Below are 18,883 nucleotides of genomic sequence, written 5' to 3' on the forward strand. Positions count from 1 at the left end.
ATACCCAGTCTGCTTCTCCTGTTAGGAAACATAATGACCCCTCAGTACTTCTGCTTCTGGTTGCCTACTGATGAGAAAAAAGAAGAGGCTAGTAATGTGCATTAATTAATTTTGAGTGAATTCTTTAGATGCCAGGGCACTCATGCAGAGAAGTAAAAAAAAAATAAGCTGAGAGCTCCTATCTAAATGAGTTTTCATCTTGATGAGTTTACAAAGTGCTATTACAATTTTACCATTTGCTACATGTCAGAAATTTATTATAAACCTATTTGAAAGAGAAACAATCTTTTTTGGGGAAAAAACCATTAGACATGGAACTAGTCAATGTCTTGTGCATAGTAGACTCTTAGGAAATATTTACTCCCTTACTATCCTTTCTGTTCGATTCACACTTGCTCCAAAATAATGCTACCACTTAGCATTTGTATAGACCACCAGTTTTTTTCAGAGGTATATTTTCCAGGGCTGCACTGGAGAAAACTGATATTCTGCCTAGGCATCCTAAGGGGAAAAAAATGTGGATGTGGATGGTAACAACAGTGAAATCTTAGAGAGACCATACACTAATTGATCTAAATTTTCTACCAAATCACACCTTGAAATTATTTCAAACTCCTTAACTTCCAACATCGTTCCAAAGACTGCTGTTGATAGTGATCAATACATACCTGTTTCTTTTTATTATTATTATCATGCCTTGAAAATGTCTGAGAGGTAATTGCAACCGACTGCTTTGAAGTTTAGCTGTAATTTACCCTAAGATTGTAGAGCAGCTTGAAATAGGACAACATCTGGTAAATAGTCTTCTCTGCTTTATATGAAGTAAAATTAAAACCAGTCTTAGCCTCTACCCTATTCCATGTATGAATGGCTAAGAGTTATTAGAAACTATTCATGGGTCTCCCCCGTAACCACAATATTCATTACAAATCATGGACCTGTTTGACAATGAGGTATGGCATCTACTAGCTCGATGTAATATTTTAAGTAGAATGGCAAGTTGTTTTGTGATTTTTTTTAAGGAGAAAAGGAGATATTATGCTGAGGCAATGTTCACTTTTTGAAGAAAAAATTAATTGACCCAAGGCAATATTTTTACTACATATACAAAATAACAAACAGATGCTGACTCGTTTTGACTGGCTTCCAAATGCAGCGACCCATGAGGTTAATACTGACCATGGTGATGCTAACTGTCCTGGTAAATAGTTTCAAGGGATGCCAAGCCAGTGGGTTCTGGTTTTCTTTAGTTTATTTTTTCCAACTTGGAAAGTTATGATGTTTTTAAACCAAATTCCTGAATTGGTTACCTGCCCCACCTCCCCCAGCTTCCTGATTCCCCTACATTATTTGAAACTGTTTAACCCTCATGAAAATGCTTGGCTTCAAAAATTGTCTTCGTAAGGAGGGAATTCTGTAAAATCTTCTCTTTCTGAAGATTCTTGGTATAAGTTTAAGAAAAGTTATATTTTTCATAACACCTCAGTCATAAAACTAAAATATTCTGTATTTGCTGTTATCTGTGATATTTGCTGGGGAGCTTATTCTTGTTACAAAAGAGGCTTACAAGCTGTAATGAGAACATGGAGTCTTTCTATCATCGTGCATATATGTACAAGAGGGAGGAGAGGTACTAAAAATTACAAAGGCAAACTTCTTTCAGTTCGTGATCTTGTTTCCATGTTTCCCAATCACGGTACACATTGCAATGAACAAGCAGAAATGGATAGATTTAATTGGCTGACTAAACATGAATGACATGGAGATTTCCAATATTTTCATATTGATCTTTTAAAAATAATTAAATGTCTCAGTAAGGGAAGTTCTGGAAAGGGTTTCTCAAAGCTTAGTTCTCAGAACTGTCTAGAAGGTTGCCTCAGCATATCTTGTGCTGGCTGTGTATAAGAACATGGAGCTTCCAAGATATTGCTTGGAATGAAGGCCTCTTGCCTTCTACATAATATTTGATTTGTAGAGGCAATGTACATATGTTGTGTCTTCAGCCATACATCTGGACTTTGAATATCTTCTCCTGTTAGAATTGCAATTTCTTAGATATAGAAGGGACTTTATTCAGGGACTATATTTTAAATTCTTGTGTCTGCCAAGGGTAGTGGTTTAACTCCTGCTTACACATGTTTAGGAATGAAGAACTCATTTACTCCATCTTGCCAGAAACTGCCCCAAGTTGTTTCTTACTGTTTCTTGGTGATCTCATCTAGTCCTGTGGTTTAAAATAGCATTAATTACACTGACAAATCCAAAAATTATTATAGTTACCCCAGAATGTCTCCCTTGCACCTCTATATCTAACTGCTTAGCAGACATTTTCACCTGGATATCAATAGGACATCTCAAATTTAACATAGACTCCCACCCTCCTCCCAAATATGTTCCTCCTGTTTTCTTTTTTTCCTTTTTTTTTTTTTTTTACAAAATTTTATTTGAGAAAGAGAGAGCATGAGCTGGGGAGAGGGGCAGAGGGAGAGAGAAAGACAGAGAGAAACTTAAGCAGGCTCCATGCTCCACGCAGAGTCTGATGCAGGGCTCAGTCCCACGACCCTGGGATCATGACTTGAGCCGAAATCAAGAGTTGGCCACTCAACTAAGCCATACAGGTGCCCTCCTCCTGTTTTCTTTTCATTGCGCGAATGGAAATTTAATGCTTCTAGTTGGTTAGGCAAAAAAACCTTGGAGATGAACTTGCCTTAGAAAATCAGGTTGATTCTACCTTCAAAATATTTCCAAAATCCGACTACTTCTCATCACCTTCACCATTACCACTGACCCAAGCCACCATTAATTCTCTCTTGAATTTCTGCAAAAATATCTCTACATTCTTGGAGGTTTTGTTCAAATGTTATCTTCTAAGAGAGTACTTCTCTGACTACTCTATTAAAAAATTCCAGTTCTGCTCCTACCCCCAGCACTCCCTATTCCCTGTCCTTACCTGATTTATATTTATTTATTTATCTGACATACCATATAGTTTGTTTCTTTATCTGTGTCTGGTCTGCAACTGCCAACTAGGCTTTAAGAAGACAGGGACTTTAGTGCCTAAATATCAATATTTTGCAAGGTAAGGGTTCATTTTTATACATCTCAAGAGTTTGCTTCATTTGATGTACACCAATAATATTGACACATTCGTGCATTACTAACTTCTTCGACCACATGAAATTTTTGGTGAGTTCAATGCTCAGCTTTGCCCCCTACTTGTCTATCTCCCATGCCTCTGCCAACCAGGACCATAGAAGGAAGACTTCTCTGTTCAACTCCTTTGCCTTTTATTATTATTTGGAGCATCATCCCCAAAGAGGATTTGTGAATCTAATTCTTGATTTCTTTCTTTAGAAAGATTGATTCGATTTAATGACATTTGCTTCAGTATGTCCTCAAATAGCAAAGATGATAGCCTCCTGAACAGTCTGCTTAGAGATGTTACAGGAAGAGCTCGTTTTCTCCTAATTTCTTCCACCAAGTTGGAAGATAGTAGTATCTGAAATTCTACCATTAAGCCCCAGCATTTTAAGGCAGTAAAGGAGAGGTTCTTAAGTTTATTGGCACAGAGATCTTTCTCTTCTGTAATCAATGGGCCTTGGCTATAAACTCCAAACCAAAATGTAGTTATTTTTAGAAAACTCAGTAAACTGAGTAAATTTCAGTAAACTTGGAAGTTTCCAGAAAAGGGGTCGAATTGTAAAAAAAATATGTATGTGTTTGTGTGTGTGTATTTTCATCTTCTGGCCCTTCTTACTTGTGAGTCTTAAAATGTTTCTTCTTTGTTTCTCCTCTATTTTGACACTGAAGAGTATGTAGCAGGCAGATTTGGCCAGGATGATTCCACTGGATATGCTGTTTTTAATCTTGACAAGAGTTATGGAGACAACTTCACCATCTCCATGTTTGTTCGAACACATCGACCATCGGGCTTACTTCTAGCTTTGGAAAACAGGACTTATCAATACATCCGTGTTTGGCTAGAGCATGGCAGACTAGCAATGCTACATCCAGGTTCTTCCAAATTAGTAGTAAAATTTGTTCTTAGTGATGGAAATGCCCACTTGATATCTTTGAAAATCAAGCCAAATAAAATTGAACTATACCAGTCTTCACGAAACCTAGGATTTATTTCTGCCCCTACATGGAAAATCCAAAAAGGAGATGTCATCTACATTGGTGGCCTGCCTGACATACAAGAGACTGAAGCTAAAGGTGGTTTCTTCAAAGGCTGTATCCAAGATATAAGATTAAACAACCAAAATCTTGAATTCTTCCCAAATTCAACAAACAATGCATCCCACAATCCAGTTCTTGTCAATGTGACCCAAGGCTGTCCTGGAGACAACATGTGCAAGGTAGGATTATTCAAACCAACTATGTCTATATTGTGTCTAAATTGTTTCATTAAATAATTTATTATAACCATTCTTTGCATGTGAAGATAATGTTACTGACTCACCAGCCACAGAATAAAACTTAATAAATATTTTTTCAGCAAGACTGGGGGATTTATATTGAGCCATTAAAAAAATCACCTTGACCTTGTTGGCATCATGGTCTATTTAATCATCCAAGATAACTCTAGACACGTGCTTCTACTACCACAACAACCAAACTACCTAAGGATAACAGTATTTTAATTCCCAAACTCTTAATGGCGTCCCAGAAGTTTAACTGGATTAACTCATTGTGGAAGAGATCATTAACTTTATATTAAATGCCCAACAACCATTGTTTGGAACTACTATTAAGTCAACAGCAACAACAACAGAAACCCTGAGTGGTAGGTGGTTTCCTTCTGGTAGTTGGATTTGAAATTCTCTGAAATCTATTTTCCCAGAACCTATGTTTTACTTCCTTTGTATTTTGTATGCTCTTCCAAAAGCTATTTAAATATATGAACTTGTCAGCTCTACATGACCTTTCAAAGAAAAAGAAGGAAACACATTTATATCTGTTGAACATTTATTGAGCTTGACTATTGCCATGCACTGGGCTTACTTCTAAATGTAAAAAAATGAATCATCTTAACATTACTAGACGAGCACTTCCAAAATCCCAGGTACTATTTTACATAGATGAACCCATTTAATTCTGTGGAAGGACTGCTGTGTTAGCCCCATTTATGTTATTTACAGATAAGGAAACTGAAGTTTAGATAGCCTATGTAACTAGCCGAAATCACATCTTAATAGTGGGAATGGGATAAATATAGTCTCAGCTCTTAGAAATTCTCTCTTAAATACTTTAACTTTGAATATTTTATGAGAAATCGTTTAAGAACTCAAATAATAATAGTATGTTTTTGATTGAGAGGCAGGGCAACTGAAGAGGTCACTGTATCTGGACCCAGAGGATCTAGGTACCAAGTTTCACTTCTTACTAAAATCTTGAGTAACAGGAAGGTGTTTTCCTCATTAGTAAAAAGAGAAGTAATAACCTCTACCTCAAATGGTAATTGGTGTGATTGAAAATGCCTGGTAATTTGGAAATTCCATAGAATGTTATTATACGTTTTAAAATCCTCTTTGTGTTGTAGAAAACCAGTGCCATGTCGTTTCTAGTTCTCATTTCATCTCCTTCTGTTTCTTTCTCTCCCCATTTCTCTTTCAGAAAAGAGTTGGCAATGGTAGCAGTAAGTTTTATTCCATTTGATAACCCAATGAATATAAAAAATTCACGATGTGAAGATGTAAAAATAACAGCTATGGGGTCTTGCCTTTACCGTTTCCATATTTAGTTGCCAGAGTTTTTTATACCTTTGATTTCTTGTCTCCTCAGTCCAACCCCTGTCACAATGGAGGTGTTTGCTATTCCCTGTGGGATGACTTCTCATGTTCCTGCCCTGCGAACACAGCTGGGAAAGCCTGCGAGGAAGTTCAGTGGTGTCAGCTCAGCCCGTGTCCTCCCAAAGCCCAGTGCCAGTTGGTGCCTCGAGGATTTGAATGTAGGTAGAGCTTAAAGTTATCATCCATCCAATTGGGTATTTCACTTCCATGAGGCAACCCAGGAAAAGAATACAGAACCTGCTTCTCAAGGAAACCTGTGGCTCTTTCTCCCTGACTTGAGTAGTACAATAAACCTAATATAATAATAATATCCAGATTGGCTTCATGCCCCATCCTGCCCCTGAGGGCAAGGAGGGGAGGGGTGGGGAGTAAATGGAGGTCAGAGCAACACCAAACCTAGGTACTTGATGATTTAAAGCTAATTTCTGAAGAAATTAACCAAGTAATATTTGGCTCTCCTTTCCTTATTGGGAATACAGAATAAAGTCCTAGTGCAAGCTCATGGACTTTTGTTAACTATGAGGCCTCAGGCAGTTGACCCGATCTCCATAATCTAAAGCTTTCTCTGTAAAATGGGGATAAAACATCTAAAAATTTGTGTGTGTGTGTGTGTGTGTATGTGATGATTTTTAACCTTAAGTATAAACAATGAAACACAGTAGGCATTCTGTTGTTTTCTGAGTATTTTCCTCAATCTGAAATGTTTTCTTGACCATCTTCAGTACTAAAGACCATGGTTTTCCAAAGGTTAGCGAATTTGAATACTATATTCACGATTTTGACATTTCTACATACTCACCACACTATTATTTACATTTTCTCTCCTTTCCTACATCAAATAATGCGGTCTAATCAATAACAGCAAGTCTTCGTGTTTGCACTGAATTCTAGTCTCTTCCCTTTATCTGAAGATTTTGCTCTGGAATTTTTCCCTTGCTCTTCAGCACCATTTACATCTCTGTCAGCATATAAACACATTGCCAAATTTCCTCATTACAACAAATTTCCCTTGGCCACCCTCCATCGCCACCAGATACCATCCCATTTTTTGCTTCCTTTTATAACATGATAAACTCTTGAAAGAGTTGTCCTCAATCTGCCTCTGATGTCTTACCCCGTTTATTCTTCTACCCCATTCCATCAGGGGCCATCACACCCTACCCGTGTCTTGAACTCACTCAACTCAGAGCTTGGGCAGGTGGTCTTCATCATTTCAGTCAGGTTCCAACCCAAATGCCCTCCTATCTGGCTTTATTTTTCTTCATATCTCTTATGATTCTTTCATGTTCTGTTGTATATGTACTTGTTTACTTGTTCATCATCCCTTTCCTCACTGGAATATACATTTCAAAAGGGAAGGAAATTTCCTATCTGGCTTCTCACATTATTCTCAGCACTTAGAAGAGTGCCAAACATATAGGATGTTGTCAATAAGTATTTGCTAAATGAATAAAAGGACATTATTTTTCTTCAAGTGGACTCAGTATTTCATTTAAATGCTCCAGACTTTAAGTGATATATATCACCTTGGAAAACATTGCACTAAAATAATGGAATGGAACCAGAGAATAGTTTGGCCTCAAATTTATTTCAACAACAGTCTGTTTAGACTGAGCTGCAGCGACTGAGGAAAAGAGAATATGTTTACTTTTCTGTTTCTGTATTTTCTTTCTTTCTTTTTTATCATTTTTTATTTTAGAGAGAGAGAGCGTGAGCAGGGGAGAGGAGCAGAGGGAGAGAGAGAACCTTTAGTCCCAACACGGGGTTTATCCCACAACCATGGGATCACGACCTGAGCCAAAGTCAAGAGCCCAACGCTCAGCCAACTGAGCCACCCAGGCACCCCTGTTTCCGTATTGTCAAGACATATTTAAAGAATATATGAAATGTGTTATACTATATGTATATACTTGGGAAAGTTTTCTAGAATAAATATAGTTACATATTTCATATTTTAAATATACATAACTGAATTATGGTATAGTAAGGCAGATATATATGCTATATAAAGTATGATGAGTTGGCATAAAGAATGCTATTTGGTTTCTAATATGACACCAAAGTTTATTTATTTCATTTTAATTTTTTTGATGTTTTATTTATTTTTGAGACAGAGAGAGAGCATGAGCAGGGGAGGGGCAGAGAGACAGGGAGACACAGAATCCGAAGCAGGCTCCAGGCTGTTGGCACAGAGCCCGACGCAGGGCTCAAACCCACAAACCGTGAGATCATGACCTGAGCCGAAGTCGGATGCTCAACCGACCGAGCCTCCCAGGTGCCCCATGACACCAAAGTTTAAATGCAACCTTTCCATTGTTCTATCTCTGAACTGCTTATTTAAAATAATGTATTATGAATTTTATTGTTAATCGTTTGATAGAAATATTAAAGGTCTTGGACCCAGTTATGTTCTACAAAAGCGTTTGAATCATTTGAAGTATTTTCACAGAGAAAAAAGAATAAGATTGCTAAAAACAGTGCAGACCAAGAACCATACCCCTGGTGTATATTATCTTCGTTTTGATGTAAAGCAGTTTAGGATTTGGACACGCTGCATCAGAAAGGAGTGAAGTGAATCTTCTTTGCTACTGCATGCCCACTACAGAAAGAGTAGAAATTTTGCCTCTGATTTCCCAAGAAGTCTCAACATGTTTTAAAAGCATGACTTATCTTAATGAAGGAAGAAAATGTAAATCAATAGGAGGGGTGAGTTTTTACTAATTGACAGGTGTGAACCCTAGAACATGCTTCTGCTACTTTATGTAATTTTAATTTTATGTGATCTTATGACCCTATTGTATTTTCTTTCAAGTAAGATATATTGAGAAGATTAGGCCTAATAGAATAACATACTCTGGAGTGCATAGCTCATGCATCACCCTGAGTTTGCCTGTAGGGCATCCTATCAGAAAACCAAGACTTAAAAATTTACAACCCATCTTATATACAGGTGTGTGTTCTTATGATAAAGTTCCCAAAAAGAAAACGTGAAATACAAATATTGTTATGTGTATTGTGATTTCACCCAGATGAGCTGTGATTTCAGTGTGCTCCACGGTGTTAGTAAAATGAATTTCTTTAGCATTGTAGACAGTATTCGTCCTGTAGGAGTCGGAGAGCTAATGAGATTTTTTATTTTAATATTTATTTAAAAACATGGAATAAGACACTTGTTGCTCCTTTACTCCCTAATCCCAACCCCAAACTTTGTTGGTGGGAAAAACACAACAGTCAAAAGTTATAAAACCAAGTGAAATTTTAATCCAAATAATACATTTGAATTGTACACTTGAATGGTAACACTTGAATTTTCTCCCGCAGTCATTTCTAATCATTATCTCACTTTACAGAATGGAGGATGGAGGAGTTATTTTTACAGATTATTTATTTGGTAAAATTTACCTACTATATATCTGGCGATGTTCTAGGCATTGAGATTTAGTGATAATCTAAACAGAGAAGGTCCCTGATCTCATAAAGCTCATGTTCTAGTTCTGAAAGAAAGTCAAAGAACAAGTAGGCAAATGAACAACATAATTTCAAATAGTTATAAATGCTGTGAAGAAAATAAAGTAGGAGTTAATGGAACAGAGTGACTACAGGGAAGGAGCTGTTTTTTTTTTTCAACGTTTATTTATTTTTGGGACAGAGACAGAGCATGAACGGGGGAGGGCAGAGAGAGAGGGAGACACAGAATCGGAAACAGGCTCCAGGCTCTGAGCCATCAGCCCAGAGCCTGACGCGGGGCTCGAACTCATGGACCGCGCGAGATCGTGACCTGGCTGAAGTCCGAAGCTCAACCGACTGCGCCACCCAGGCGCCCCAGGGAAGGAGCTATTTTAAGGTGGACAGTCAGGGAAAGCTTCCCAGAGGAGGTGAAATTTGAGCACATATGTTGAGGAAAAGCCATGTGTGGGAAGATCTGGGGAAGGAATACTCCAAGTATATGTAACAGCAAGTAAAAAGCCTGATTTGGGAACAAGTTTGATGTCTTCAAAGAATGGCAAGAAGTTGTTGTGGCTGTAGCATGTGAATAAGGAAGAGGGTGCTAGCAAATGGAATTGAATAGTTAATCAAGAGTCAGATCGCAGACACTCTTGCAGGCCACGTTTAGGATTTAGGATGCCTTTCTAGATGCGATGGTAACCAAAGGAGGTCTTGAGCTAAAGAGTGATTGCTCTATTGATCTGCAGAATGATAGAAGCAGAGACACAGAGAAGTAATTCGAATAGACTAAATCTGGGGTTCCTGGATGGCTCAGTCGATTAAGCATCCAACTCTAGACTTCGGTTCAGATCGTAATCTCACAGTTTGTGAGATCAAGATTGAGGCCCATTTTTCGCTCAAGGTTTCTCTCTCTCCCTCTCTCTCTCTCTCAATAAACAAGCAAACAAACAAACAAACAAAAGGAATAGTCTATATCAAAAAAGTTGGCAGTTGGCTGTGGTGCCCCACAATAGAGGCAAAGACAGCATTTTAAGGTCAATCTTTACCAAAGAGTGCCAGAAAGTGAGAATCAAGAATTGACCACTACATTGAGTAACCCAGAGGTCATTGTGACTTTGACAAGAGTGGCTTCAGTGAAGTGACTGGCACCAAAAGCCAAGTGGCATGTAACTAAAAAGAAAACAGGAGATGAGAAAATGGAGACAATGAGAATATAGAACTATTTGGAGAAGATGTGCTGGGAAAGGGATAGGGAATTAAAGAAACAGTGGGGTGAGGGGGAGGTGAGTAGTGCTTTTGGGTCTTGCATAATTTTTTATTTTGTAAGATTGGAGCAGTTACAGTGTATTTCCATGCTGGTGGGAAACAACCAAAAGGGAGGGAAAATGATGAGGCACAGAATCTCTTGGTGGGGGAAAGCCCCACACATCTGATGTCAGAAGTGCTGTGAATGTGGAGGTCATGTGAGAGGAAAGGAGAGCACCCAGGAGGTGGAGAACTGGGTTTTCTCTACTCAAGTGAACAAGGGTAGGTTCTTCCAACACCCCATCCAAGGTCCACTTCTCGTTGCGCATTGGGTCCCATTCATTGTCACCTTTCTTAGACATTGTTTCAACATGTAGCCTCTTTTCGATGGAAAAGAAATGTAGTTTTGGGTTTTGGTATCAAACCATCCAGTTCTGGCGTTCTGGTCTTACTATTTATTAGCCACATGACTATGAAAAGATTATTTAACCTCTATGAGTCTCAATATCTCCTTTTATAAAATGAGGGTGATGATGATGATGATGATGATAATAAATTTTTGCTCCAGAATTCTGTATTAGAAATAACATAAAAAGAACCAGCACAGTGCCTAGCACATATCAAGCAATCAATACATGATGGTAGTAACAGGATGATCATTAATATTAATAAAGGTAATGAAGCCAACATGACAGATTTTATGAAGTTGCTGATTGGTGTTGCCTTCTCTCTTTAGGTATTGCAAATGCTGTTTTTAATGCACAAAGCAGTGAAATATTATTCAGGAGCAATGGGAATATTACCAGAGAACTCACCAATATCACATTTGGTTTCAGAACAAGGGATGCAAATGTGGTCATATTGCACGCAGAGAAGGAGCCTGGATTTCTTAATATTAGCATTCAAGATTCCAGACTGTTATTTCAATTGCAAAGTGACAACAGTTTTTATATGTTGAGTCTTAAAAGTGTGCAGTCCGTGAATGATGGCATATGGCACCAAGTGACTCTTTCCATGACAGACCCACTGGCCCAGGCCTCCAGGTGGCAAATGCAAGTGGATAACCAAGCACCTTTTGTGATCAGTGCAGTTGCTACTGGAAGCCTCAACTTCCTGAAGGATGATACAGACATTTATGTGGGTGACCGAGCTGTTGGCAATACACAGGGCCTGAAAGGGTGTCTTAGTACAATAGAAATCAGTGGCATTTATCTCTCTTACTTTGAAAATGTTCATGGTTTCACTAATAAACCCCAAGAAGAGCAGTTTCTCAAAATCTCTATAAATTCAGTGGTTACTGGCTGTTTGCAGTTAAATGCCTGCAACTCCAACCCCTGTTTGCATGGAGGAAATTGTGAAGACATCTATAGCTCTTATCACTGCTTATGTCCCTTGGGATGGTCAGGGACACGCTGTGAACTCAACATCGATGAATGCTTTTCAAACCCCTGTATCCATGGCAACTGCTCCGACAGAGTGGCAGCCTATCACTGCAGGTGTGAGCCTGGATTCACCGGTGTGAACTGTGAAATGGATATAGACAATTGCCAGAATCACCAGTGTGCAAATGGGGCCACCTGCATCAGCGACACCAATGGCTATTCTTGCCGTTGTTTTGGAAACTTCACAGGAAAATTTTGCAGGTGAGCATGAAGTTCATATAAGGCTTGGCCTTCAGAGCTATGCTCTACATTTTCCTCGTCAAATTGGAAAGCTCTCTCCTCAGCTGTGCATATGTAGGCTGTGCTGAGCAGGAGTGACATGAGTCCTTTCCATCACAATTTGGTCATGTAGATAGGATCTCACATGCCAGGATGTTCTATGAGGAAGAATGGTAGTGTTTTGACCAGACATCTTTGCTAGAATATGTTTCATGAACTGCAGCCTCAGAGTCTGGCTGCCTTAAGGCCTCAAGAAGCAAATATTTTTTACAATAAATCCAAAAGTTCAGTTTTAGTATTATTTGAGGAAGCAGGACTCCTACCCCTGAAACAATGCCCTTGGCTGTTTCAGGCAGGAAAACCTTGTATGATCTTGAAAAGACTATGCTAAATTATCATTTCGAGAAGGTGAAATCATGACTCTCAAATGTAAATGAACATGTCTTCGTGTTTTTAAGTCATTAATTAATAAGGAAAACCAGTAAGATATAAAAACCGGGTCAAATGGCAACCTAATTATTTACATATATAATAATTATATATATTATTATAATCCACATAAACATAAATATGTATATAAATAGGAGGAAATGAAGTTACTAATAAATGCAAAACTATTTAATCTCCTATAGGGCAATACAATTAATATTTGAAACTATCTTTTCTATATTGTGACAATTGTAGCACTACAGACAAATTCATTTGCATTTCAATGACCAAGATCCATTTGTACTAATGTCATTTTCTGCAGCTTACAGAGCTGTAAAATAGTTTAGTAAAGAAAATCTAAGACATACAGACTATAAAATCAAAGAAAGTTAGAGGGTCCTTTCTATAACGCCCAACACTCCACTGAAAGAATACTCAGTAATATCTTTTGCCCATTTCGACGTATTTCACAATTTTTTCTAAAACTACAAAAGCGGTGTTTTAATTCTAGTAACTACCTCCATTTCATGTTACATAAATAGAAATAAGAATCAATATTTTCCAGCTAAGTCAATTGCTTCAATATTTCCACGTAAGTAGACTTCATTATTGTTTTTCTAACTCATACTGCTTTTAAATTCACTAAACAATTGAGTCATTATGGGGAGGTGAGAAGGTTGTTAATAACAAGTAATACATTCCCAGACTTTGGCAAGAACACCTGGAGTGGGTTGGCAGCCTGTAGGCATTACACTAACTCAGAGGTGGTACCCTAATGGGATGAATCTCCTAGCAGACAGAACACGTAGCTGTACCTGTAAGAAAATGTATCTATCTCCACAACATTTATTGTTGTTCAGAACCTGTGAAGGCAAGGCACCGTATTAGGTGTGAAGTGTTGACATTCCAGTTATATGTCACTTCCCATGAGTTAACAAGGACTCATTTGCCAACAGGCAAACTGCCTGCTTAAAAGCAAAAGACATTCAGGATCAAAATTAATAGTATTGCCACAGTGACTTCGGATAAGTAAAGTAAACAGATATGCCCCAGTAACTAGTTCTCCAGTACGTTTTTCCTGCCTAATTTATCAAAGTCAAGTTCTCAAAGATTAAAGTTCTCAAAAGTACCTTCTAATGAGATTCAAACCTTGTTTATTAAACGTAAGATGTATACAAAGCTTCACATTTGCATTGCTAATTGACCTCTTTCAAAGCTGGTTGACATTTTTGGTTCTTTTGAAAAGTCCTTACGATATTTTCTTTTTAAAGTCGAACTGATTAGCTCTTATGGGAAGAGACACACTTACCGTCATACAGGCTAATTTCTCCATATTAGCTGCAGCACACACAACACGACAAAATTAAATTCATCTTATATCTCCTGAACATTAATTATGTATCAGATACCATGCACAGTGGGTCAAAGGACCAGCACAATACCCTTAAAATCTTTTTAATCAATCCCTTCACATCTGTGGATCTTGTGCCTTGCAGTCAAGTTCTGCTTAGCTTCTAACAATTTGTTCTGCCTTTCATAAGGATTCCTTAACAGGTACAGCTTTGTGGTTATACAAAAGAGCCACACTCTGCATTCGCATGTAGTTGCCACTGAGTGCCATACACAATCCTCCCAGATGGATTTGGCTTGCGTTCCACTAAGCTATGAATCATTATATAGGGAACAGCAAGTGTTGGCAGGGCAACAGGAGTTCAGCTCTGAAAGCCTACAGAGAAATCGCATGAGTGCGTGGGTACCAGACTGCTGTCCTGGCTTTCCTGGCCTTTACAGAGATGCAGTTTTCCTTTGGCCTGTGTTGATTTATTAGCAAAGCAGCAGCAAAACAAGCTAGAGCAAGTTTCTTCCCACCCCTAAATTTATTGCCACCCCACAGCACAGATCTTATCTCACCAATGAAAACTGTGTAGAAATGGAAGATATATAGCTATGCTTGTTCTAGCACCCTCCAGCAGGAGCTGTTTACTAAAAGAAAGAGATTTGGGTATAATGTAGCACCATTAAGCATCTGTAGCTCAGCCAGCCTGAGCACTTAATTAGTTTGGCATTGACTCCATATATGAACTTTTCCAAAAAGTTTTCTTGAATGAAATGAACAAGATGAACAGCTGTGGCTGTTACTTTTATCTCTCTAGACACACCAGATTACCCTCAACAGTCTGTGGGAATGAGAAGACAAATCTCACTTGCTACAGCGGAGGCAACTGCTCAGAGTTCCAGGGTGAATTAAAATGTCTGTGCCCGCCAGGTTTTACTGGGGAATGGTGAGTCACATTAGAACTTCATAGAAGAAAATTCTGGGCTGAATAACAGGGGGATTATTCAAAGTTGATTTCTCTAATTTTTCATCTCAGTTCCCATAGGGAAATCCATGCTGAAATATGGGTCCCACCAGAGTCAAATAATTAAAAAAAAAAAAAGAAAAATTACAGTTTAGGTCAAAGTAAAGAACACTTTATTAGCCACGACTTCAAATAGGAAAATATGTCTTTGAAAAAATGTGGTATTTTTCTTTCTGATAAGTACTTCTGGATTCATGTTTCTTTCCCACTACCTCTCATACATGATGCAAATATAGTTGTTGTTGAAGTAAAGTAAAAATATACCTGAAAGATTGCCTCATAGAATTACCTAGAACCCTACAAGTATATATACCTTACCCATAAGAGTCTGTCTTTCCCAGAGAAACCCTTCAACAGTTCTTCACATAATACAAGGATTGGTGATACGGAGTTGGACAATGGCTTTAGACAGTCTGTGGCTGGCTGAAAATGTAGGCAAATTTAGATATGTGTTTGACTAGCTGAAGATGAGGTCAAAGATAAGAAAAAGGGACATACTTCACAGCTTTTGTCAGATTCTCAAAAGGATCAGTGTCCCCAAAATGATTATAAACCAGGGTTCTATAGGATATAGATGCAGACCTCTATAGAAGCAGATAATAATTAACCATTTGTTGAGCACTAAGTCGTGCATCTTATAAGTGTTATCCCTACTTGTTATTTATTTATTTTTATTTTAGAGAAAGAGAGAGCACGTGAGTGGGGTAAAGGGGCAGAGAGAGAGAGAGAGAGAGAGAGAGAGAATCTTAAGCAGCCTCCATGCACAGCACAGAGCCCAATGCAGGAATCAATCCCACAACCCTGGGATCATCACCTTAGCCGAAATCAAGAGTCAGATGCTCAACTGACTGAGCCACCTAAGCACTTCTATCTCTAGGTGTTATTATTTCCACTTTTCCTTTACATAAACTGAGGCTGAGAGATTAAGTTACAGGTCAGATGTATCCAGGTATATGCTGCAGAAGGGTTGAGCTGCCTTCAAAGCCTGTGCTCATCTTTTGAATGTGCTCACCTAAATGAATAAATCTATGTTTGCAACAATTAACAGAAAATGGAAAAAGTGCTCCTTCATCTCATATGCCATTCAGGATAAGATAGTAATTTCTGACCAGAATTCCTGCATTGAACAGATTGCATAAATTAGAATACAAAGCACTTGACAATGAGATTTTGACTGATTAATTTTTCTCAAAAGAGTAGTTAATAAAATAATAGATATATTTGTGCTCCGTGACAATTACAGTTTTGAATTTTCTCTTTTCCAGCTGGCTCTTTGGGCACTACACAGATTCAGCTCTTTTGACTTTTTACAAAACAGCGGACAGTTTAGGATATACTTACATTTTGCCCTTTCAACGTTCAATGACAAATCGAGTTCCTGCCTTTATGGCCTGCTTCCAGCGGTTGGCTTTAGATGGCGTGGGCAGTCCAAGCATATATGTGCATCGAAAGACATAACCTTGGATCATATTCTACCCTTTATGGCACCAATTTTTACCATGCCACATATTGCTAACACAGAGACCATTCAATTGGCCTCCAATTCCATACACCTCTGAAATAGTGCAAATATTTCCTTATCCTAAATTTTGAAGAATTCTTTCACTATATTTAAGTGCTGGTTATTCCCTGCCTCAGTGTCACAACTTAATGTCACATTAATGTTCAATGCCACAATGCATAGACTCATCCAAAGCCTTGGATGATTTTCCTCTGCTATTCACACATTATGCCTATTTACAACAAACATTTCCTTTTCCTCCCACATTTGTTTAAAAGAATAATCTTTAAAAATGGGGTGGGGAGAGAACACCTGAGTGGCTCAGTCAGCTAAGTATCCAAGTCTTGATTTTGACTCAGGTCATGATCCCAGGGCCGTGGGATCGAGCCCCACATTGAACTCTGCACTGCCAGCACGGAGCCTGCTTGGGATTCTCTCTCTCCTCTGTCTCTGCCCCTCCCCTACTCATGCTCTCTTTCTCTCAAAATAAATAAATAAACATTAAAAAATAATAATGGGGCACCTGGGTGACTCAGTCGGTTAAGCATCTGACTTCGGCTCAGGTCATGGTCTCACAATTTGTGGGTTTGAACCCCACATCCGGCACTGTGCTGACAGCTCAGAGCCTGGAGCCTGCTTCAGATTCTGTGTCTCCTTCTCTCTCTACCCCTCCCCCTCCCCTGCTCATGCTCTGTCTCTCTCTCTTAAAAATAAACATTAGAAAATTTTTTTTAAAAATCTTGCATTTAAATGCAAATTATTGGGGTGCCTGGGTGGCTCAGTCGGTTCAGCATCCAATTCTTTTTATTTTATTTTATTTTTTTTAATTTTTTTTTTCAACGTTTATTTATTTTTGGGACAGAGAGAGACAGAGCATGAACGGGGGAGGGGCAGAGAGAGAGGGAGACACAGAATCGGAAACAGGCTCCAGGCTCTGAGCCATCAGCCCAGAGCCTGACGCGGGGCTCGAACTCCCGGACCGCGAGATCGTGACCTGGCTGAAGTCGGACGCTTAACCGACTGTGCCACCCAGGCGCCCCAGCATCCAATTCTTGATTTCGGCTCTGGTCATGTCTCGTGGTCATGAGATCAAACTCTTGTGTTGGGCTATCCAAGACTCTCTCTCTCCCTCTCCCTCTGCCCCTCTCCTGCTCACACACACACATGTGCACACTGTCTCTGTAAGTAAGTAAATAAATAAATAAATAAATAAATGCAAAGTATTTGTTTAAAATGTGGTAAGAAAAGGAATCCAAGTTTTCTTTCCTCTCCCGAGACTCTTTCATCTGAATAAACTTCTCTGTGGCAAATGGATTTCTAAAAGAGTGAACACGTGCTCAATAGCTTCTGTACTTTTCAAAGTCCTTAGGCATCGTTAGTTAATTCGTTGCATGTTAATGGATTTATTTATTTTGATTTTCCATGTATTAATTAACCTCTAATGAAAGCTCCAATAATGTTTATAAGGAATGTGCATGTGTGATACACCGTTTAGTTCCAAAGAGAAATAGATAAGAAATGGAGAAACAGTAGCTGGAAGAGGCCTGGAAAATACTAATCTCTGAAGGCCTAGGGGAATGTGACTTCCATAACGCCAAAAGATATTGAAAAGCTGTCTTCCTGCAAATTGCCTCCTCTTCTGCCTGGCTAAACCCCCAACTTTATAGTGTCATCCTGGCAGGTTGTAAATGATGAATGGTGCGGACACTCTGGTCCACCCAGGACGGAGTGCTTGGCAGGCTCTTGCAAGTTGTCAGCTTTTGTTCAGATCTAATCGGAGAAGTCTCCTTCCAGGCCAGAAGCCGGAGCCAAAAAGGGAAAACAGAATGTCTCAGCTATGCTTGGTATCCAACGGGATAAGGAGCTGTTTTTCTGGGAAGAAATCTTTTTCTTTTTTCCTTTATACCTTGGGTTGGGCCTCCCTACTCACCCCTTCATTTCTCTTCATTTTAAGCCTAGTGATTAGCTGATGATTCATGCATGCAAGTGGTACCTTTTGGGAGGTGGGGAATGAAAAATTGTTGACATTACACTTCGACATTGTAAGCTTCTCTTTAGGGATCCTTGAAGCTAACATTTGATATGAATTTCCCAAAGTAAAAGAGATGCCTTAGTTACTGCTCTATCCTGAGGCCTAACAGTGTGTTTGGCGAATGGCAAATGCTAAATACATATCTACTGAATGACTGCATGAGTGGCTGGCGAATTAATCGGTGAATATACGGAAGAACAAGTTGTTCCATAAATAACAAGAGTAGGTGAAAGATGACAGCATCCCAGGGAAGAGGAAAATTTCAATACACTTTTTAGAGTGGCTATATCACTTGTTTGGGAAAACTTGGCTTTTGAAAGTCATTCTGACTATTTAAAAATGGCACTTAGCTATGAAACATATTTATTAGCAACTGAAATTTTCCAAATATCTACTTTTGCTTTTTGTTAAAAAAA

The 18,883-nt window shown here is 38.7% G+C and overlaps 1 protein-coding gene across 1 annotated transcript in view; it reads left to right on the forward strand.

Annotated features, from left to right (window-relative positions):
• The window catches only part of CRB1 (crumbs cell polarity complex component 1), a 209,282-nt gene that overhangs the window by 155,208 nt on the left and 35,191 nt on the right, over positions 1 to 18,883 (forward strand). Inside the window, exons 7-10 of the mRNA XM_043567910.1 lie at positions 3,811 to 4,358; positions 5,785 to 5,950; positions 11,221 to 12,127; positions 14,728 to 14,856. Of these exons, the coding sequence (XP_043423845.1) occupies positions 3,811 to 4,358; positions 5,785 to 5,950; positions 11,221 to 12,127; positions 14,728 to 14,856 (1,750 nt within the window). The remainder of the gene's footprint in view (positions 1 to 3,810; positions 4,359 to 5,784; positions 5,951 to 11,220; positions 12,128 to 14,727; positions 14,857 to 18,883) is intronic.

This window comes from Prionailurus bengalensis, chromosome E4, assembly GCF_016509475.1.
Source record: "Prionailurus bengalensis isolate Pbe53 chromosome E4, Fcat_Pben_1.1_paternal_pri, whole genome shotgun sequence".
Lineage (NCBI taxonomy): Eukaryota > Metazoa > Chordata > Mammalia > Carnivora > Felidae > Prionailurus > Prionailurus bengalensis.